The 22,204-nt window shown below is 53.6% G+C and overlaps 1 protein-coding gene across 5 annotated transcripts; it reads left to right on the top strand.

Annotated features, from left to right (window-relative positions):
• Nucleotides 1–9,668: 9,668 nt before the first annotated feature.
• Hook2 (hook microtubule tethering protein 2) lies at nt 9,669–22,113 on the top strand. 5 transcript variants are annotated; one of them, XM_060392322.1, is made up of 22 exons: nt 9,669–10,483; nt 10,949–11,034; nt 11,104–11,176; nt 13,011–13,061; nt 13,154–13,249; nt 13,411–13,478; nt 13,814–13,876; nt 14,263–14,343; nt 14,437–14,597; nt 14,677–14,817; nt 15,463–15,664; nt 16,593–16,703; nt 16,802–16,889; nt 17,002–17,071; nt 17,660–17,797; nt 17,878–17,965; nt 18,163–18,197; nt 19,736–19,818; nt 19,904–20,004; nt 21,384–21,494; nt 21,565–21,636; nt 21,726–22,113. In XM_060392322.1, exons 1-22 carry the CDS (start codon nt 10,462–10,464, stop codon nt 21,873–21,875), a joined length of 2,091 nt encoding a protein of 696 aa, XP_060248305.1. In that variant the 5' UTR covers nt 9,669–10,461; the 3' UTR covers nt 21,876–22,113. The 5 variants fall into 5 exon arrangements, with proteins under 5 accessions (XP_060248305.1, XP_021487866.1, XP_021487867.1 ...); XM_021632191.2 differs by having other exon boundaries at nt 9,670–10,483; nt 13,154–13,286; XM_021632192.2 differs by having other exon boundaries at nt 9,672–10,483; nt 19,901–20,004.
• Nucleotides 22,114–22,204: the final 91 nt, after the last annotated feature.

Here is a 22,204-nt window from a genome sequence, read left to right as displayed (position 1 = left end):
CTCCCTTAGTCACCCTGGGCTCGCCCGATATCCTGTCAGCTTTTGGAGGGCCGACGGGGCGGGAGAGCTGGGGCGCGGTCGCCCAACCCCACTCCCTTCCTTAGAAACAGGCTAGGGAAAGAGAGCCGAGGCAGGAAGTGTGGCAACAGCCCCGAGGGGAAAGAGCCCGGCCCTGTCTCGTCATTGTGAGCCTAGGGGACAGTGCGCCCTGCCCTGGGCCCCGCCAAATTCTGCGCCTGGGAAAAGGTACCCGAGCAGGCGACCCCTGAGGAAGTCACCGCGACAGACGCCTCTAGTCACAGTCTGTTCTCCCCCATCTAGTAATGGTTCAGCCTGCAACTACTGGTGACTACCGAGCCCGGCAGCACGAGGACAGTTCCATTGACCTGCTGGAGGGGGGTGCAGCCTGGGAGCGGGGCCTCGTCACCAAGGCAACAGGCTGGAGTCCGCGAATTAGATGGGGGCGGGGCAGCCCCCCTGAATTTCTCCCCACCATCCATATTAGGGCACAGGAAGAGGTGGGACCAGTGCAGTCTTGGGGCGGCAAAGTAGGAGCCAGGAACCCGAGGTAGCTGCCAGGTCCCAGGGCGCGCCCAGGCCCCCGGACGGCTAGTCCGGACCAGCCTCGACCGCCACCCCCGGGCCCCCCTTCTCCGCCCCCCGGCGGCCTGGCCCAGCCCCTCGGAACTACTCTGGGGCTGAGTCCTGTCCCGCCCGGCCTGGTCGGACCCAGCCTGGCAGGTCCCCGCCTGCCCGCGGGCCTGGGTCGGACTTTGCCCCCGGCCCGTCAGGGCGCGGAGGGGGCGGGATGGTGCTTTCAGGCAGCCCCGGCGCCTGGGCAGGCTGGTACAGGGCTGCCTCCTCCCCTGGGTATGTGCCCTTCCCTTCTGCCAGAAGCTCTAGGGTCCCCTTTCCCCATTCGTTTCTTTTGATACTCTTCTCGTCTGTACTTCCATTTCAGTCGGGGGTGAGGTACCTTTCACTACGCAGAATACCTAAAAGAAGGTCACCTCCCCTTACTAAGGTGTCTCCCTTATCTGTGGACCTTCTTCCCACCCAAGTAAAAGGGCAAATATCACAAAGGGGGGGAAAAAAAAACAATGGAAGAACCCACAGGCCCTTGTCCAGCCATAGCAAGGTACAGGTTTAAATAGCAAGACTTCCAGTTAGGTAGGTGGAACTTCACTTAGTGTAGGAGCCACCAGAGGGACGAGTGAGACTCTCAGGTCTCTGGTAAGATAAAGGGGAGAAGCTTAAGGACAAGGGGTAAGTAGAAGAGTCAGCACTTACCTAGTATGGCACAGAGAAGGAAATCGAAAGAGGCAAAAGAGAAACAGCTATGAAGGACACAGGGGAAGTCCAACAGAGTAGGGGCATTAGAGAGGAAGGAGCTGGGGACATCCCAGTCTTTGAAGGATCCTTGTGACCCTTTAGTGCTCCCTCCCATCTTGCCCTTGTTTGAAGAGCTCCCCTCCCCCACCACAGTCTCAAGGGAGATTCCAGAAGCCGCTGAGTCTGCGGGCATGCTGCCAGGCCTGTGTCTCTTGCCCATGCTAATAACTGCAGCTGACATGTGGCCTGGCCTGAGGGGGTACTGGCCGCAGCGTTGGGGCCAGGGTAGGACGGAGGGCAACATGTTGGGAAGCCAACCTGCCTGTCCCACTGGCCAGGAGGCCACACTGACTCACCATGCCACAGCTGAGCTGGCTAGGCCAGAGCAAAGTCCTGGAGAGAGGCCAGGTCTGCCCAAGGAGGGTCGAAAGGGAAGAGAGTGGGTGGCTGGGGGCAAGGAGGCAAGACAAGGGGAGACACCCAGAGAGACAGAGGGGGCCAGGTTGGTCTTCTGCAGACATGGAGACTGGGAGATACTTAAGACAGGCAGACAGTCTGTCTGAGAAATAGTAATTATTATTTTAATAGCTAACACTTATATGGTTCCTACCATGGGCCAGACACTGTTCTAAAGTGGCTTACATAAAGCCGGTCATTGGCTACTTCCAATGATCCAGGCAGTTTCATGGTGTGTGTATTTCCATCTAACAAATGAGAAGTTGAGGCACGGAAATGAAGGGCCTTTAATCCTGTCTCAGAGCAAGAAATTCTAGACTTGGTACTCAGTCAGAGCTGTATAAAATCAGAGCTCGCGACCTCCTGAATGGTGCAATGGGCATTTATGCAGTACCGGCAACATACAAAGCTGAGTGGGTTTTTTTTTTTTTTTTGCAAAAGGTATATTTTTTCTTCCCCTCCCCCCTAGAGGGAGAAGTAGAGTTGGGCACAGAGAAGCGATACTGGCAATGATGCCACTGTGGGGTCTTCACACTTTCTGCATGGGTGTTTGCAAGGGGTGGGGAAGACACAAGCTAGGGAGGGCAGAGCCGGCCCAGCTGGTCCAGCCGGTTCCAGGCCCCTACCATTCTCACTCTTGTGGCCTGGGCGCCACCTCCTCAAGTAGCCCTGCTGGCGCCAGGCCTGCCCAGTGTGGAGGGTGTGAAGACAGTCCCCTCCCCCACACTGCCTGGGCTACACATCAGCACCCTGGTCTTTGCCAGGTTTCCCCATATCCCTGGTCTGGGACCAGGGGCTACCATTCAAGATAAGGAGGAAGTTCACCCCCACCCACCCACAGGTCTTCTGGGGCTTTTGGTCTTGGCACCAGGGACTTCTCCTTCTTATAGTTTGGTGACCATTCTCCTCCGTGGCCCCACTGACCAGTGCCACGATTGCCACCAGGAAACTGGGCTGGGGGCTGCCTGATGAGTCATCCAGTGGGCAGGCTGGGGCAGGAACCCGCAAGTCAAAGCACCCAGTCTCCAGTCCCTGCCCTTGGGTGTGGACTGGTGGCTGGGCCAGAAGCTAAGAATCAATCCCAGAAGTCTAGGAAGCCCCAGCCTGCCAGCCACCCACCCCCACTTCTGTGGTTTTAGGGGTCCCTCACCCCTCATCTGGAGAGGAAGTTGCTGGGTCTTCTTGGAAACGTGCTCTATCCTCACACTGATTCAACTGGGCCCAGAGGGAGTTTCCCACCAGCTGCCAAAGACTTGGAGGCCCGAGCTCCAAGGTGTCCCCTTTAAGAGAGATATCAGTAGAAAACAACTGAGCCTGCCCAGCAGAGGAAGCGGGAGAGCAGCGGGGAAGTAGGGGTGATGTTGGGAGAGGAAGTGCCGGGATCTCTGGGCCCCACAAAGGGTGTATGGAGGGCGGGGGGGGGGGGGCAAGTGTGGCTGGCCTGTTAGGGCCTGTGTGAGTACATGAGGCCTGCTCAGGGCTTCTGCCTACGTGTTGGTCCAACCCTGTAGGGGGTGTGGGCCTGTTTGTGAGAGTTGAGTTCTGCTTTGTGTGTGTCCTATTGGGTGGGCTATACATGGCGTTGTTCTAACCATGCGTATGGTGCATATTTGTGTCTGGTATGTGTGCACGAGGTACATGTTTTGCCTGATGTGTGTGAAATGTTTGTGTGTGGTTATAGGGCTGGCCTGTGTGTATGTCCTGTTACTGTCCCCCAGCCAAGTCTACATATGCTGCACTCCAAACATGGACGGGGACGGGGAGGGGGGGGAGAAGAAGCACACCTTATGTCTGGTTTTCGTGGTCCATGTGTGTGCATGTGCTTATGAGAGAGAATGAGAGCAGAGAGAGAGAAGCCTGGCTGGTCTGTATGACTTTTGTGTGGTGTTAATGTGGTCTATGGCTGGCTGTATGTGTACGTGAGAGAGCATGAGCCCTCTGTGGTTCATGAACAGGCTGCATCACTCGCTACAGCTTGTCACCATGTCTTGGTGCTCATGTGTTCATGAATGTGGGCTGTGGTCTGTTCCTGCCTCTCCACACTAGTACCTGTCTGTCCAGACCCCCCTGAGAATGTGTCTCTGTACCCCTCATGTTCCATCTGTTGGTTAGGTCTATTAAGAGATGGCTACGGCTGGACATGGTGGCACAGGCCTTTAATCCCAGCCCTCGGAACTCAGATCTTTCCCTTCTAGCCCAGCTAGGACTACAAACTGAACTCCAGGCTAACCAGGGCTACACAGTGAGATCCTGTCTCCAAAATAAATAAATAAAAATAAATGCCCACGGTGACTGTGTGTAAGTCTTCATCTCCAAACACATGCGCCACAATTGTGTTGGTAGGTGCCTGAGCACTACAGGGTATGTAGGTGACTGTGTCGATTCTGTACATCTATGGATGGATGTTTATCTCTCCTGTTTCTGAATAGTAATAATATTGCTTGTGCATGTGGCCTACAGGCTCTCAGTGTACTTTGGTCTTTTACCACAAATGTGCACGTCTCTCCGATGATACCCAGCCTGCGTGCAGAGCTGGTTTATCTGGGTCACACCTATCCTGACTGCAAGCTTTGTTTGAAGTTCTGAGGATTTGAACCCACTGCCTCCTCTGCCTGCTTTTGACCTGTGGAGGCCTTTGTGTGCTCTCTTTCTTCTCTCTACCACTGAGCTCCATCTCCAGAGTCCTGTTTCTGACTTGGCTCTCCCTGTATCAGCTACTGATGGCCGACGTACCCAGGAGATCTGCTTTCCCTGTCTGTGAGTCCCTGGCTAGCACCCTGTGTCACAGGTTTATTCCTCTGGACTGGCTCTCTCAGGGTGACCGTGTATTTGTATGTGTGTACATTCCTACAAAGCACCCACACTTCACCCCCTCCCCCTCAGTCTGGCCACCCTGAGCCATGTTTACTTTGCCCCCAGCCTAAGTCTGCCCTGCCCTGGGAGGGGCTGACCCTCTTGTCTGTCCAGCTAGCCGTCCACAGGATGTTCCCGAGACGCTGTTTCCGGCCACTCGCAGGTCAGGACCCAGGCGTCCAAGGCGGCGAGGGGGTGGGGCTGTACCGTTGGGGGGGTCCATGTCAGGGCATGAGAATGAGGGTGGGGGGCGGGGAAGGGACTAGCCCAACAGGTTCCGCCTCATTCCTGCCCCGCCTCTCACTTCCTGGGTGCCAGCCCCGGGCAGGGGTGGACAGAATGAACCCTATGGCCTCAGAGAGCGTGGGTGGGGCACGGAGTAGGTGTTTTCTGCTGGGCACCTGGACACCCAGGTCTGAGACACCCCTCCCTACCTCTGTGTCCAGCTCCGAATTCGGAGCGTCCCATCTATTATTCATCTAACCAGCACAACAACTCAACGAGCTGGACATAATTTTCAAGTGAGGGAAGAGACAGGATCTGAAGCGAACCGAGCTCTGTGCGCAGCTGAGGCTTCACAAGACCCACAGCCAGCTAAGCAGCCACGTTCCCCCCTAAGCTGGGTGTCTGTGGGGTGCAGTAGGAGCTCCAGTCCCCGTGAGGCCATGCTTTCAAGGGGGTACCCGCTTGCTGTGAGTCAAAAAAAGCCCCTGGATGAAATGAATAAGAAAACGATTTTAACCGTTTCACTGCCACGATAGGCTCTGCCAAAACTTCCTGTGGGCTGGTGGGCGGTCACTGGGTTCCCGGAGCCAGGCCGGGGCAAGGGGGGAAGGGTGGGGAATCTGTTAATTCAGGGATGGGAGAGCGCCCCCAATGACTTTAGCAATAGCCAACGAAAGGGGACCCCTGGCCAGCCTCCTGTCTCCTGAAGGGTGACCACTCACTCGAGGTCCTCAGAACTTGATTCCTAGTCCTTGATGCCCGGAGGGGGGGTCCCAAAGTCCCCTCCCCAGGGTCCTGAGTCATATACAGGGAAAGCCGCGAGGCATGAGTCACCCAGGCAGAGCAGGAGGAGTGAGGCCGAGTGCGGTCTGGGGACCCCAGGGCTGGCCTGAGTCACGCACGCCTTGGCCCTACTGACCCCCAGCCCCGCGGTGCAGAGATCAGGAGTGGGAAGCACATGGTCGGCAAGAGGAAGGGCAGAGCGGGAGGAAGCAAGTGCCGGCTGATCCAGGAAGCTGTTTCCATGGCAACCGGGGGGGTGGTCTCAGCTCACTGGTGGAAGGTCTTCCCAGCAGGGGCTGCCCCGCCCAGCATGCTGGGGAAGCCCCCGTTCGTTTGGCCCTGGGGCCCGAGTTTCAGGTCTGGCAGGAAGGGGTTAACGGCAGTCCCCCTGCGAGTTTCACCTGCGCTGCGAAGTCTCTCATGGTGCCGCACTGGTCCCCGCGCGCTCCCGCGGCTGCCCCCGCGTGCTCACGCACAGCCACCCCACCCCCGGCCTGCACTCGCACGCACGACCGCGTCGGGCTCCACGCACGCAGCGAACTCCTTCGTGTCTCACGTCACGAACGACGCACGCGCCCCCGCAATGCGGGGTGGAGTTCTCCCAGAGGAGAGCCGCGGCCAGCGACCGCAGTGCGCATGTCGATCCCTCCACTGAGTAGGCTGTCTGGGGTGACACCCCCGTCCACACACAAGGTCTCGAACAGTTCTGACCCACAGCATCCCACGGACACAGGCTACACCTGCCGCAGGCCAGCAGAAACCCTGCCCGGCTAGCGCTGAGAACACGGACAGGGTCACACCGTCAGGACGGAGTGGCGCGGCACATCGGCCACATAAGGTGTGTGTAGATACATAAACATAGCCTCATGCACATACAGGCTTTTACATAATGCCACACCGCTGAGGCGAAGGAGAGCAGCCTTTGTCACCTGGGATTTGGACTGTCCCACAGGTACCCCTCAAGTGGAAATTGTGGCTGAGACACAAGGTAGAGACAGCCATGTTGAGTTGTCACAGGGCAACACACAGATATTTTGATTGTTATAGGGGTATGATAAGCCAAGGCCCTTGATAAGGGATCATTATCACAGAAAAACAAAGGCTGGATACAAATGCCTAATAAAAGAATCCTTTTTCTCTACTCAGAAACACAGATTCTACTAAACTGTAAAAAAACATCAAAGCAGTAGGGTATGATAGATCCCAATGCCAACCCGAGGCACTGGCTGTCACATTTCTCACAGAAAGCAACACAGTGACCCAAAAGGATCATACTGAGAAGCCTGTAGATGGCACAGACACAGGAAGACAGAATGACAACAGAACAGCCTCATAGACTCTGCTGGACTATGCAGAGAAACACAAGGGGGGTGAATGAGGCTTCCTGGTACTCCTGCACCGGATTTTTGTTTGTCACTGTGTAACCCTGGCTGGCCTGAGTCTTGTTATGTAGACCAGTCTTGCCTTGATCATAGAGATCTACCTACATTTTGACTCCCTAGTGCTGGGATTAAAGGTGTGAATCACCAAAGCTGGTATTTTTGGCTTGTTTTTGTGACAGCGTCTCACTGTTGACGAGGCTCACCTTGAACTCAGAGAGAGCCAACATGCTTCCTTCTGAATGCTGGGATTAAGAGCAAACACCACAATGCCCTGCGCTTACTGTTTTTAGAGACAGTGTCTGAGGCAGTTCAGACTCTCCTCCAACTTGCCTTGAATTCTGGTTCTTTTGTCTTCCCTTCCCAGGTGTGCCCCCACCAAGCCCAGCTTTTATTCAAGATTATTTTTTAGATTCCTTTTTGTATGTGTATGAATGTTGGCCTACATGCACGTATGTGCACCATCATTATGTGCCTGGTGCACACGTATGTCAAATCTCCTAGTACTGAAGTTATGGGTGGCTATGAGTCAGCATGTGGATGCTGGGAACCAAACTGTATCCTCTGCAAGAGCAAAAAGTGTTCTTATCAGCTGAGCCATCTCTGCAGCCCATACACCCATCATCTAAACTTGTTTGTTATGCAGATTAATGCCCTGAACTTCCTGACAGCCATCAAATCACACACAAACTCCAGGATCCCAAGACACAAGTGGAGGCTAACCCAATCATAGACCTCCCCACCTCACACCTACACAGAGGTAAGCACATTTCCCTTGGATTTAGATACACAAAGTGGTGAGGCAGGAGCATGATAGGACTGCCAGCAGAACTCCAGGGACTAGGTGCAGAGAGACTGTCAGGGTCCCCATGGTAGTTGTGCACAGAAGGATTGCGTATGAGTGAGTGGGTGGGTGCTGTCTCTGGCTGTGGAACTCCGGGTCCCCATCCCAGCTGTGGTGACTGGATCAATGTCCAGATGTGCAGGCTGAAGGGGATGGGCTGGGGTCCAGCTGTGGCCTTTAGGGAGGAGTTGAGTCACTCACTTCCCAGCAGTACAGCCCAGGCTAGGTCCAGCTGTTACTGGAAAGAGGAGGAGGAAGAGGGGGGTCCCCAAACCAGCTAGAGTTTACTGATGCAAACTTGCAGGGCCTCTGGGTTCCTATAAATGGAGTCCTTCAGCTCTCTGCAACTTTGAGTTTCCCTACACCTACAATGGCTTGTCATCCTAAATATGAGGTCAGTCCTAAAGGAAGAATTTATGGCTCCTTTTGCAGAATTAAAGGCACTTGTATCCATGGCATAGTTCCTTGGTCATGAAAAACAGATTGCAAGTCTTCCCTGTTGCCTGTTGCTTTCTTTTCTTCCCCCTTAGATGGTGGGACTCCTTGCTGATCCTGAAGTTACAGATCCTTCCCCAGTACAGAGCACCCTCATTTATGTATGTAAGTATTTATTTATTTTGAGATAGGATCTCTCTATGCAGTCCTTACTATCATGGAACTCACTCTGTAGACCAAGATGGCCTCAAACTCACAGCAATCCCCCTGACTCTGCCTCCGGAGTACTGGGATTAAAGGTGTAGGCCACTATCACACTCAACTCCTAACCTTCATTAAATTTTTTTTTTTGCGTGTTTTTGTTTTTTTGAGGCAGGGTTTCTCTGTGTAGACCTGAATGTCCTGGAACTTCTCTCTGTAGACCAGGCTGACCTCAAACTCAGAGAGCCACATGCCTCTGCGTCCAGGCTTCATTTAAATCTTGCCTTCTTGAACCTCTGGGATTCCTGTAACATCACACCAACATTGGAACAACCTAAGTCACACCCCCTATACCTGGATTCCCAAAATCCTCCAGAACTTCAAAATCCCTGTAACTCCTCACCCCAAATCTTTGTGTCCCAGAATGTCAGCCACACATTCTTGTAGAAATCATGGTTACCAGGTGTGTGTGTGTAGGACAGCGTAACTTTGTTTCCATTTGCCCACTCCGGCCTGGAAGCACAGTCCTCTCTGTCCCCATCACAGGGGACTAGAATCTCGAAAACAAGGTGTGAAGGGGTTGTGGAAGTGTGAAGCAGCCTCCAGGGCTCTCTGGTGTGTGTAGTTGAGAGTCTGAGTGGGTTGTAACCAGAATATCCGTGGTGGGGCAGGTGGCTGATGTCACTGGGACTCACCCCCCCACACAGAGTCTCTGGATCTGGCCTCAGTGAGTTGATGGAAGCTGAACATTACTCCCTCCGACCTGGACCGTCCCAAAGCGGAGCCGGCTCCGCTCCTCCCTCTGGGTACATTTAATAGCCTCTAATTACAGCACCTTACCCCACCCGCATTCGGGGGAGGGGCTTCCAGTAGACCCAGGGGTCAAAGGGCAAGGTCTGGGGCTTTACCCCTGGCATCAAAGCCGGTGTACTTTGTACTGTTCATCTGCAAAACGGCGGGTTTGCAAAATTTTTTAAATAATAAAATTTCTAACATTAAGAAAACCAGGGAATGAAAGCAGCACTTTACTCCTAGGGTCGTGGAGGGCATTCCATTGTCTGTGGATATATAGATTAATGTAATGACTGCGAAGAGCAAGCACTCCACAAATGATGTCTTAAGACTTTATTGTTAAAAATCGGTCTTTCTTTTGTGCCCTCTGTGATCACCTAAGCTTGCTCAACCGGTGGACGCACCCTTTTCCCAGAAGGATGCGTTCCTGCGGTCTGCGCGCCCCCTGGTGGGCTTCAAGTGACCCGCAGCTTTGGCCTAGCCAAGATTTTAAAGCAGGAAGATGCTCAAAGCACCGGGGGCTGGGAAGGAGCTCAGGGAAGGCGACTCCCGGCTGGGCAAGCGCGTAGTCTTTTATTCAGGCTATCTGCCACTTGACCATTCCTGCTCCCGACCATTCCGTGCCTTCTCGAAGGACCCCGGAGTCACTTCTCCCGGGAAGACTCTTTGGAGGATCGTCTTACTCCGCGTCTACGGGATGCATTAATCTTTCTCCGCCCATACCGTAACGCGGCTAAACAGGCCTTCTTTCAGCTTTGGGGAAAGACCCATGAGTGTGCCTGTGAGGCTGGGTGCGGCAGATCCGCCCTGGAAGGATCTCGGGACGACGCCACCTCAAAAAGAAAGGCCGCGGCAGCCCAGGCCACCGCTCTCCCCGCCGGCAGGACTGAGCCACACTGACACCTAGCGGCGGCCTGCACGCCCGCTGGCGTCCCGTAGCCAAGATGGCGAGGCCGAGAGGCGCCTTTGCAAGAGATCATGTGTCTGGGGCGGAGCCTGTGCCTAGGGGCGGGATGGAGCGGGGCGGCGCTCTAGGCCGAGCGGGAGGTCTTGGCTTCGGGCGCTCGCTGGTGGCGGACCCGGAGACAGCTGCTGCGCGCTGGGGCTCCTTGGCCCGGATCGAATTCGATCCGGAGCCATGAGTGTGGACAAGGCCGAGTTATGCGGGTCTCTGCTCACCTGGGTAGGTCGGGGGGCGGGGCTGGGTCAGGTGTGCGCCCTCTCCTCTCGCCCTGTGGTGGTCTTCTTTCCTCTCTCGGGGCTGGAAGGAGGACTAGGTCGTAGGCCGGCTGGGCCGTTGGACTCTGACCTGACCACCTGCTTCTGTCACGTGGGCAGGCCTGAGAGGAAAGAACAGGTGAGGCCCCGCCCCTCTGGGGCACAGACCTGGTCACATGTTAGTCGTGGGGACCAGGTGACTCCTTGGCAACGCCCTAACCTGGGCTGGCCGAGTTTGTCCGGCTGAGTGAAATGAGCCACGCCCCCTCACTGCCCAGATGCCCAGGTGTGTAGAAGCCACGCCCCCTAAGAATTGATCTAATGGTGCTACAGGCCCTGCCAACCCTGTGAAGTGTCTGGGGGAAAAAAGTCTTGGAAGGAAGTTGTTCCAGTTCCTGAATTTTCCTTTGCCCCTTCTGGCCCCCTTTAGTTGCAGACGTTCCAAGTTCCGTCCCCCTGTGCCAGCCCTCAGGACCTGAGCAGCGGACTCGCCATAGCCCATGTGCTGAATCAAATGTGAGTGAGGCTGAGTGGGAGGATCCTGAAGGGCTCCTCAGCCAGCTCATACCACCTTTCTGCCCCTAGAGACCCTTCCTGGTTCAACGACGCATGGCTCCAGGGCATCACAGAGGACCCGAGTCCCAGCTGGAGGTTGAAGGTGACAGGTGGACTCATGGCTAGGGAATAACTAGATGGATCTGAGAGGTGATTGTAAAGGGACAGCTAGACACATGCCCTGCGTGACGGACAGGCCGACCTGCCAGGAAGAGAGCCAGATGTCTGGTGATCAGCAAGCTATTTTTGTTCTTTATACGGAGCACCACAAACTTGCCATCATTCCTGTGTTGCAGGCAAAGGGCATATACACAAACGTTAACTCCCAAGAAGTATAGTGGCAAGTGCTTGTAATCCCAGCTATTTGGCTATGCTGAAGCAGGAGGATGACAAATTCTCCATCAGCTTGGGCAACTTATCCTGTTTCAACACTTTAAAAAGGGATCCAGGGATATAGCTCAGCAGTAGAGAGTGTGCTCACCCAACACAAGGTCCTGGGTTCAACTCCTTCTCAGCAGGGAGTGCCTGTGGTGGGTGGTAGCCAGACCAGGTGGCACAAATGGGATCTTAGCCCTTAGGAGGCAAGAGGATCAAGAATTCAAGGTTAACCTTGGTGGCTACACAGGGAGTTAGAAGTCATTCTGAGTCACATGAGATGCTGTTTCAAAAACAAAAAACAAAAACAACTGCACAGAGGAATGACTTAGTGGTTAAGAATGAATGCTGAGCCTGACACAGTGGCAGACGCCTGTCATCCCAGCACTTGGGAGGCAGAGGTAGGCGATCTCCGTGAGTTCAAGGACAGCCTCTTCTGCAAAGCGAGTCCAGCACAGTCAAGGCTACACAGAAACACTGTCTGGAAAAACCACAAAAATAAATAACAATAAAAAATGAGTTCTGCTCTTACAGAGAACCTGCATTCAGCTTTCAGCACAGACATTAAGCAGCTCTGAGCCATCTCATCTGTAACTTCAGCTCCAGGAGCTCTGGTACTTCTGGCCTCTGCAGGCACTTGTGTTCTCTCTCTCTCTGCCTGTTTCTCTCCACACACACACACGATTAAAAAATAAAATGAATCTAAAAATACCCAACGAAACAAATTCAGATAAATCTATGAAAACAATAAAAGGAGGTCTGTGAGAGCAGCAGAGGATATGTAGGTACTTTTTTGTTGTTTTTTGTTTTGTTTTGTCTTTTTGAAGACAGTTTTTTTTTCTGTGTAGCTATGGCTGTCCTGGAACTTGCTCTGTAGACCAAGCTGGCCTCAAATTCAGAAATCCACCTGCCTCTGTCTCCCAAGTGTTGGGATTAAAGGCAGATGCCACCATTCCTGGCAAGGATTCTATTTTAAGTACTGTGGATAGGCAGAGAATTGTTTTAGCAGAAGAAAGACAACCTGGCTCAGTCATTTAGAAACTGCCCCTGGCTGCCTGGGGAGGAATTCAGTGCAAGCAGCAAGAGTAAGAGATGAAGAGTTGGGAATGCAGCTTGGTGAGCACCAGCTTGCCCAGAGCCTAGCAGTGAGGGGCAGGAAGTGGAATATACTGGTAAGGAGCTGGAGGAGCGGCTCGGTGGGAAGGCCCTCGTCTACCATACCTAAGGCCCTGGATTTGATCACCAGAACTCCTACCCCAACCAAAAAAAGGTGGGAGATGAGAAGCAGTGGGTGCAAGTCATCCAAGCAAGTGATGAGAGCAGTAGTGCCAGGCAGGGAGAAGCCATTGGATTTTGGGACTTTGAATAAAAGATGATGAGGTGGGTACTAAGTGCAGACAGTGCAGGTCAGCTTTGGAGGAGAAGGAAATTTAGAACAGGGCCAAACAACAAGGTGGAACAAGCAGGGAATGAAAATTGAGGCTGGGGAGGAAGTGAGAGCAGGTTTGCAAGGAGGGATTGCTCCAGACCCCCATGCATAGATACCTCCTTGTCCTCCCTAGGTCAGGACACTGGAGAAGCTCTTACAGAGCCTGATGGAGTACTCGAAGGATGTGAGTAACTGCAAAGGGATTTAGGGGGCTGAGTTGGGAGACAGGTTCAGTCTGTGATCCCTCCTCACAGCAACTTCTCCCTGTGTTCTCAGGTCCTGGGGCACCCTGTGTCAGAACAGCACCTTCCAGACATCAGCCTCATCGGCGAGGTCTCAGATCCTGCAGAGCTCGGCAAACTGCTTCAGTTGGTACTGGGCTGTGCTATCAGTTGTGAGAAAAAACAGGGTATGGTATGAGGAGGGCTGGCAGGGAGGAAGCCAGAGAGCTCCCAGAGGAAACCCTGAGGAAATACTCTTTCCTCTCCAACCCATCCCTGGTCTCAGCCTCTCCCCTCCACCTTCATCCCCAGAGTACATCCAAAGAATTATGACGCTGGAGGAGTCTGTTCAGCAGGTAGTGATGGAAGCCATCCAGGAGGTGGGTGAGGGCACCCCCTGTGCAAACCACAAGGGTCAGGGGAGGGGACGTTTCTAGGGTAGAGGTAACTGGGCACAGACCTGGCCTTGCCTGGTAAGATCTGGCCTCTGCCTGGAAGTCAGCAGGTCACATCTTTTGTATGTCAGCTCTCAAGTCAGAACCCTGAAGCCACAAAAGGTTTGGCTTTTTTTTTTTTTTTTTTTTTCTCAGTGGAGGGAGCCTCTGGGCAGGAGTTTTCTGGTTAGGGGGGAGGGGAGGGGGCTTCTAGGCTGAATTGTAGAAGCTTTGAAGGTTGCATTAGAGAACCTAGCTCATCACAGTGTCCCCTTCCACAGCTCATGACAAAAGACACTTCTGATTCCCCGTCACCGGAGACTTATGGGAACTTTGATACACAGGTAAAGATGGCAAAACTTCGACCTCACTGCGGGTCCTCTGGTCTGCTAAGATGGAAAGGCCTGTCCAGGCAGCAAGGGTGAACTTTTGATCCTCCTGGCTCAGCCTCAATTGTAGCTGGGATCACAGGAGAGCACCTTATAAGGGTGCTTGTAATCCTTAAGCTTAATCAACCATCCCAGCCCTCTCTGGGTCTCAGCCTCTTCCCTTGCCAGAGCTCAAGGGTTAGAAAATTACTCTTCTTCTGTTCTCTTAGGGCCCCAGCCTGCTCTTAGATCCTGGGGTTTCCTGACCCCTCCCCAGGATCCCCAGAAATCACAGCTTTTCTACTCCCTCCCCTCTGACTGGACCCCCGAGTCCTTTATCTCCCGCCCACCTTGTTCATCAGTCCCGCAGGTACTATTTCCTGAGTGAGGAAGTGGAGGAGGGCGACGAACTTCAGCAGCGCTACCTGGATCTGGAGCGGCAGGTGGGCGGGGCTGACAGAACAGGGCCACTTGCATAAACCTACGCGCCCAGAACCTGGTTCATGCTCCAGTTCACTGGTCTTCCCTGCCCACAGCTTGTGCTCCTTTCAGAGGAGAAGCAGAGTCTGGCACAAGAGAATGCTGCCCTGCGGGAGAGGGTGGGCCGGTCGGAAGTGGAGAGCGCCCCAGGCCTCACCGCCAAGAAGCTGTTGCTTCTGCAGTCGCAGCTAGAACAGCTGCAGGAGGAGAATTTCAGGTGTGGTCAGCTGGGGGCGGGGCCGGGGCACTGGGGCCAAAGGGCATCCTCCTCATGTGTCTTTCCCCTGACACCCCAGGCTGGAGAGCAGCCGGGAAGATGAGCGGCTGCGCTGCTTGGAGCTGGAGCGGGAGGTCACGGAGCTGCAGCAGCGGAACCAAGCGCTGACCAGCCTATCCCAGGAGGCTCAAGCGCTGAAGGATGAGATGGACGAGCTGCGGTAGGTAGCAGGTCTTGAATGCCTACCACATACCTGTAGCGAATGTGGCAGTGCTATGGCAGTGCCAACTCCAGATGCTGAGTGCACTTACTCGCCATATCTCCCAGGCATCAACATGATACCCTGAGCCACGCAGTGCCACTTAGGCCCACTACAGTGTCCTGGGCTTATTCCGAGAGACCTCCTGGATGCATGGAGCTCCCTGAGTTTACAGTGTCATTAGCCAACACCTGACAACACCTTTTGATAAATACCTCCCCTGCTATTGGATCCCATCATGCCCCGGGATTATCGGATGCCCTCTAAACTACCATCGCAGCCCCTTGGGAATCTACAGTGCCCTCTGTATCTCCAAAGACCTCACCTGTAACCGCATACACTCTCAGAATGCTAACACACCCAGTGAACCCTCTCACAGCCTCTGAATACTCCTCACAGCTGCTCCGTGACCCCAAAGTGTCCTTATCACTCCCTCTATTGACCCACCAGGCCTGTATAGTTCCACCCCTGAGAACCTTTCCTAATGACCCCCACCAGCTCTGCAGACCTAGCTGACGCCTCGAACCCGAACCCTCAGGCTGAAACCCTTCCCTGCCCAACATCCCAGCTGGCCTCTGAATTTTCCACTCCCCATGCCTTTCTCAGACAGTCCTCTGAACGTGCAAGGCAGCTGGAGGCCACTCTGAGCAGCTGCCGCCGCCGCCTGGGCGAGCTCCGGGAGCTCCGGCGGCAGGTGCGGCAGCTGGAGGAGCGAAATGCGGGCGACGCCGAGCGCACGAGGCAGCTGGAAGAGGAGCTGCGCAGGGCGGGATCCCTGCGTGCCCAGCTCGAGGCTCAGCGCAGGCAGGTGAGGCCGTGCCACCCCTGAGCGGCCCCGCCCGTGTTTCTGTATTCCTCTGTCAGCACAGCCCTGTAGCGCCTCCTCTTGTGTTCAGCAGGCGACGCTTTAGAGGCATCCCTGCCAGCCTGCTCTGTAAGCCCCACCGCCTCTCTACGCACCCCTCCTCCCAACTTCTTGGCACCACCGGTCCCTTCTGGTTCCACCAGCGCTTTGGCTGCCTGGTTGCTGCACCTCCCTCCATCTCTGCTGTCCTCACCTCCTCCCCTCTTCCCCCTTTTTTTCTTTTCTTTTTAAATAAATTTATGTGTATGGGTGTTTGCTCCGCCTGTGTGTCTGCATCTCATGCGTGCCTATTGCTCATGGAGGCCAGAAGAGGGCGTCAGATCCCTTGGGACTGGAATTACAGACAGCTGTGAGGGCCCACGTGGGTTCTGGGAATCGGAGCCCCTGTCCTCTGGAGGAGAGGAGCCAGTGCTCTTATTTGTTGAGCCATCTCTCCAGCCCTGTCTTAATTTCTTTTTCTTTTCCTTTCTTTTCTTTTCTTTTCTTTTCTTTCCTTTCCTTTCCTTTCCTTCCTTTTTTTTTTTTTTGGTTTCTGAGACAGGGTTTCTCTGTGTAGCCTTGGTTGTCCTGGAACTCACTCTGTAGACCAGGCTGGCCTTGAACTCATAGAGCCACTGCCTCCTGAGTGCTGGGATTAAAGGGGTGCTCCACCACCACCCAGTCTAACTTCCCTTCTTAAGTTACACTTGATGTATTTTGTGTGTGAGTTTGTGCGTGTGTATGAGTGTGTAAGGGTTCAGAAGGCAACTTGTAGAAGCTGGTTTTCTCTTTCTGCTCTGCGGGTTCCAGGGTTCCAGGGTTCCAGCTCAGGCTGTCTGGCTTGGTGGTAAGTACATTCCTCTGCTGAGTCTCAGGCCCACCCCTCTTGCAGGTACAAGAGCTGCAGGGCCAGTGGCAGGAAGAGGCCATGAAGGCTGAGAAGTGGCTGTTTGAGTGCCGAAACCTAGAGGAGAAGTGTGACCTGGTGACGAAGGAGAAGGAGGTAGGGCTTGAGCCTGCAGCCCAGGCTCCCCCCTTCGTGTCCTGGGCTAGCCCATTTCCCAGGAGGTCCAACTGGCATCTTGCATCCCGCCCCTGTAGCGGCTGTTGGCGGAGAGGGACTCCCTGAGGGAAGCCAATGAAGAGCTCCGTTGCGCCCAGCTGCAGCCAAGGGGATTGACTCAAGCTGGTGAGCTTCAGCCTGGGGTTGGGGTGGCCCGGGCCTGTGCTTGAGTCCTCAGGGATGGTCCCTGAGAGGAGAGCCCCGGGAAGGGGACCTGAAGATTTCTTGTTTTCTTCAGACCTGTCGCTGGATCCTACCCCTTCTGGACCGGAAAACTTGGCAGCAGAGATCCTGCCTGCAGAGCTCAGGTATATTGAGACCCTTTAAGGCGCTGGACTCATCCAGGTCAGGCAAGGCTCTTCCTCAGCCCACTCTCGGAGTCCAAGCCTACCACTGGTCTTGGTTGCCTGGCTTAAGCTTCCCAGTTCCCGCTTCTGCTCTGCTCTGGCCAAGAGCTTTTGTTCAGTACACAAATGAAATCCAACCCATGTGGCTTTGCAAAATTCCTACATCCTAGCCCTGTTTGCTTTGACCTGAGACCCAGGTTCCAGCCCTGGCAGCCCCTACTCGGTCCGGTTCCTTATCCTCTGCTCTAGTAACTTCCACCCCACTATGCAAACCTACAACCCCAGCTTTGCATAGTTGGGTGCAAATGTTTTAATCCCCCACCCTCACGCACCTCCTTTGGAGCCCCGCCCCCTTTGATTTCTCTCATTAGTCCTCCATCCACCTTGCCCAGGGCAGCCCCCAAAGCCAGAGCCACCGGCGCCAGGCCAGGTCCTCAGTACTCCTACCCCAAGGCTGGGCTCTTTTCAAGGCAGCATTCGGCCCAGAGTTTCACCTGATGGGCTGTCCGTCCAGGAACACAGTCCTACTCGCTTCTCCCTGTTCCTCAGAGAGACTCTCCTGCGGCTTCAGCTGGAGAACAAGCGTCTGTGCCAGCAGGAGGCCGCGGACCGGGAGAGACAGGAGGAGCTGCAGCGCCACCTGGAGGAGGCCAACCGGGCACGGCATGGGTTGGAGACGCAGCACCGGTAAGAATCCTAGACAGCTTGTTCGGAAGAGAGATCTACAAGCTGACCAAGTGCGAGTCCTGAGCACCCCTCCCCACCAGGCTGAACCAGCAGCAGCTGTCTGAGCTAAGGGCCCAGGTGGAAGATCTACAGAAGGCCTTGCAGGAGCAAGGGGCCAAAACTGAGGATGTGAGTGTCCACCTCTTCCCTGCCTGGCCCTCTCTTGTGCTCCCCAGTAATCCTCCTTTCTCCCCACCCCCCTGCTGCCCGATGCCCAATGAAGGCCACTGTGAGTACCACGGGGCCCGGGAGGCGCCCCACCGTTACCCACACAGGTTTTCAGACCTTGTTCCGCCGCCTCACTCCCTGCTGCTTCTCTCCCCCAGCCCACTCTGCTGAAGAGGAAGCTGGAGGATCATCTGTAAGTGCGGAGAGCTGGCACTCCTGTGGTGGGAACCCCAGGGGCAGAGGTGTGGAGAATTGTGGGTCAAGAGATCGATCAACCCAGGTCAAGCACAGTCTTCTTTTGTTTGTTTGTTTTGTTTTTTGAGAGGGACGTCGAGTAACTGAAGCTGGCTTGAATTCCTGACCCTCCTTCCTCTCTATCTCCCAAGTGCTGTGTAATTTATTGATTTTATGTATGAGCGTTTTGCCCGCACGTCTACCACTGTGCCCGTGGACTTCAGAAGAAGACCTCCCACCCCCTGGGAGAGCTGTGAGCCGCCATGGGTGCTAAGAAGCACACTTGGCGTCCTCTACAAGAACAGCGAGAGATCTTACCCCCTGTTTTTTTTAAAGATTTGTTTTATTTATTATTTAGTGTTCTGCCTGCATGCCAGAAGAGGGCACCAGATCTCACTATAGATGGTTATGAGCTACCAAGTAGTTGCTGGGAATTGAACTCAGGACCTCTGGAAGAGCAGCTAGTGCTCTTAACCTCTGAGCCGTCTCTCCAGCCCTTAACTCCCTATTTTATCTTATTATAAAACAAGTTCTTCCTGTGGCTTAGATTGGCTTAGGATTTGTAATCCTCCTGCCTCAACCTCTTTTCTGTTATATGCATAGCATTCACCATTATTTCTGGCCCAGAATGTCTTTGAGGAAAAAAAAAATAGGGGCTGGTATGGGCCTGTGATTCCAGCTCAGGAGACAGAAGAAGGAGATCCAGGTTAAGGCCATTCGGGGTTACATGAGACTCAAAAAAACAAAACAAAACCAACCAAACAAACAAACAAACAAAACCCTCTCCCTGCCCACATACATGCATCTGACTTAGTGGTAGAGCACTGGCCTGGTGAATGCAAGGCTCCTGGGTTCATCCATAGAGCCACAAGATGTAAAAAATAAAAATATCCCTGGGGCTGGAGAGACATTTCACTTAAGAGCCCAAGAGGAGCCAAGTTTGAGTCTCAGTCCCATGTCAGGTGGCTCACAACCACCTGTAACTCCAGCTTCAGGAAATCCACACCCTCTTTTGCCTCCCTTTGGCACACAAACACCTGTGGTACAGCCCACACAGGCGCACATATAACACACAGTAAATCCTAAAAACAAAACACCAACCCTGGCTGCTGGGTGGAGAATGAAGCTGAGGTATTAAAAGTGGAAGAGGATGAAGGGATGATAAGTACCAGACCAACTTGGGGACCATGGGATGAAGATATTAGGCAGAGCAAGGAGGTCTTGGTGGCAATAATGAAGCTTCTGACGCTGGGCTACTGCTTGGAGAGAAGAAAAGCCAGTGGGACAGAATTGTGTCTCCGCTACAGAGAATCAGCCTAGAGTTCGGTGATCCGCTGGGGTGGCCCAAGAGCAGAGCACTTGCTAGCATGGACAAGGCCCTGGAATATATTATCCACTACACCATGGATGGACGGACGGACTGACATATGGACAGATGGGCGGGTGGATAGATGGAGATGCCAGCCCAAGGCTATTCTGCTGCTTCCACACCCACAGGCAGAAGCTGCATGAGGCTGATCTGGAGCTGCAGAGGAAACGAGAGTACATTGAGGAGCTGGAGCCTCCCGCTGACAGCAACAGTAAGCGGGAACCAGCAGTAGCCAGGGCTAGAAGGAGCCCAGGGTGCAGCATGGGACTTGGGAACTCTTGTTTGTTCTTCAGCAGCTCGACGGATTGAGGAGCTGCAGGACAGTCTGCAGAAGAAGGATGCAGACTTGCGGGCCATGGAGGAACGATACCGCCGCTATGTGGACAAGGCACGCACGGTGAGGATGCTCGGTGTCCCACTCCTGCCTCAGGTCCTACTCCCCACCCTTCCCATCACATCACTTCACTTCTGCCAGTTTGGACATCTCTGCCCTCTGCACTCAACACCTGTCATACCATACTACATCATATTATAGGCTTCTGCATGCTGCTGCTGCTAAGGGCTATCAAACCAATTGTATCAAAAGGGTCTGCAAAGAAGCTTGGGGGGCCATAGCACAGTGGGAGAGCTTCTGCCTCAAATCCACCAGTGCAGTGCAGGTGACATGGCTCAGTGATAGAGTACTTGTCTATAATCTACCAGCCAGGGTAGGTATGGGTGTGTGGCTCGTAACTACACTTGCCTGGCAGGAGGCCCTGGGTTCAGCCTCTAGCATTCTAAAATATAAGTAAGTATATAACATAAAGCCAAAGTAAGGGGCCTGGGTGGTTTATTTCCAACTATTCTTCAGGCTTAAATAGGTGGAAAGAAAAGAGTCAGGCATGACTTATTATTATAGTATTAATATACTCCTTTAATCTCAGTATAACCATTGGTGCTAATTGTAACAGGATTTTCTTGGACCACCATCTCCCAGTAATGACATGGAGACCTTTTATTATTAATGTTTGGCCTTAGCTTTGGCTTGTTCCCTAACTAGCTCTTGACTTAAATTAACCCCTTTATATTAATCTACTTTTTTTCACGTGGTTCATTACCTCTTCTCAGTACTGGCCCCTGTTTCTTCCTCCAAGTCTAGCTGGCTACTCTTCCCACACACGATTCTTTCCCAGAGTTCCCATCTCTGCCAGAAGTCCTGCCTATCTCTCCAGCCTTTGCTATTGGCCATTCAGCTCTTTATTAAACCAATCAGAAAGTGTTGGAGGGAGTGTTGACAAAATATGATGCAGCCAAAGAATAACAATACCAAAGTCTGGCCTGTAATCAGATTGCTGCCAGTACAGAAATCACTATTTGAGTAATACAAAGACAGCCTTTACACAGTGCATAAAAAGATCACAGCAACCTCTCAGCACTTGGGAGGTAGAGAGCTAAATCTCCATGAGTCTGAGGTCAGCCAGGCTGCATACTGAGACTCTGTCTCAGGTGGATGGATGGATGGATAGATAGATTGGTGGGTGGTGGGTGGTGGGTGGGTGGGTGGACAGATAGAAAAAGATTCAGGTATGCTGGTACCTTGTGACCTAAAGGCAAGAGGATCACAAGTTTGAGGCTTGATCTGAATGAGGCTTGTCTCAAATAACAAAACAAAATAATGCTATTTATATAGCTATGTTACCAAGCATGTGTGAGGCCTTAACTTCAGTCAGTCCCCAGAACTGCGCAAATCACTATATAATCAAGGTTGCTCTCCTGTGACTTTTTTCCAATCCCTAGGTCATTCAGACCCTGGAACCCAAGCAGCGGCCACCCACTGGAGTGCCCCCAGAATTCCAAACCCTGAGGACACAGCTCTGGGAGAGGAACATGCGGATACGGCAGCTGGAGGTGGGTCTCTCCTCTTCCCTTCAAGCAGCCCTCAGCAGCCCCCAGCCCCTGACTCCTGTCTCCCCCGCAGATGGACTGTGAGAAGAGTCGGAGTCAGCGGGAGCAGGAGGAAAAGCTGCTCATCAGTGCCTGGTACAGCATGGTGAGTGGGCTGCCTCTGGAGCTGCTGTATCAGGTTTACACTGCTCACGTAGGCTCACTGAGCCCCTGCCGATTTTACCATCTCTCTAGGGCATGGCCTTGGAGCAGCGAGCTGGGGAAGAGCAGGCTCCAGCCCATGCCCAGTCCTTCCTGGCACAGCAAAGACTGGCCACCAATGCTCGCCGAGGACCCCTGGGGCGCCTGGCTTCTCTGAGCCTTCGCCCCACTGACAAGCACTGACAGACCTCAACTTCCTGGCCACCTGCTGGAGTCCTCCAGCTCCTAAGGTCCCGGTTTGGGACCTTGACCTTGATTGAGGCTATAATTTCTGCCCTTTGATTCCACCTAAGGGAGTGGCAGATGGCAAGTGTAGTCCTAACCCTTTAGCAATGTGATCCTGAATTCTTCCCCTGGGCTTTATGTCTTACCTGGGAAGAGCCTGATTTTATATTTGAAAAGAATAAAGACTTTAAATAAAGACTTTATCTGTCATGAATGGACTCTGGACACCATGGTAAGGAATAAAAAGTGGGCTAGGAACACAGAGTTTGCTTTTTTTTTTCTTTTTC

Source organism: Meriones unguiculatus, chromosome 10 (genome assembly GCF_030254825.1).
Source record: "Meriones unguiculatus strain TT.TT164.6M chromosome 10, Bangor_MerUng_6.1, whole genome shotgun sequence".
Lineage (NCBI taxonomy): Eukaryota > Metazoa > Chordata > Mammalia > Rodentia > Muridae > Meriones > Meriones unguiculatus.
Note: the sequence above shows the minus strand (reverse complement) of the source record. Positions and strands in the feature narration are given on the sequence as shown.

What these genes read in the sequence shown, in the direction of transcription:
- Hook2 (XM_021632190.2), top strand. Translation starts at nt 10,439, where the DNA reads ATGAGTGTGGACAAGGCCGAGTTATGCGGGTCTCTGCTCACCTGG. An exon ending in CTGCAGGAGGAGAATTTCAG is followed by an intron (nt 14,598 to 14,676) that starts GTGTGGTCAGCT and finishes CTGACACCCCAG; the next exon opens with GCTGGAGAGCAGCCGGGAAG. An exon ending in TCGAGGCTCAGCGCAGGCAG is followed by an intron (nt 15,665 to 16,592) that starts GTGAGGCCGTGC and finishes CCCCTCTTGCAG; the next exon opens with GTACAAGAGCTGCAGGGCCA.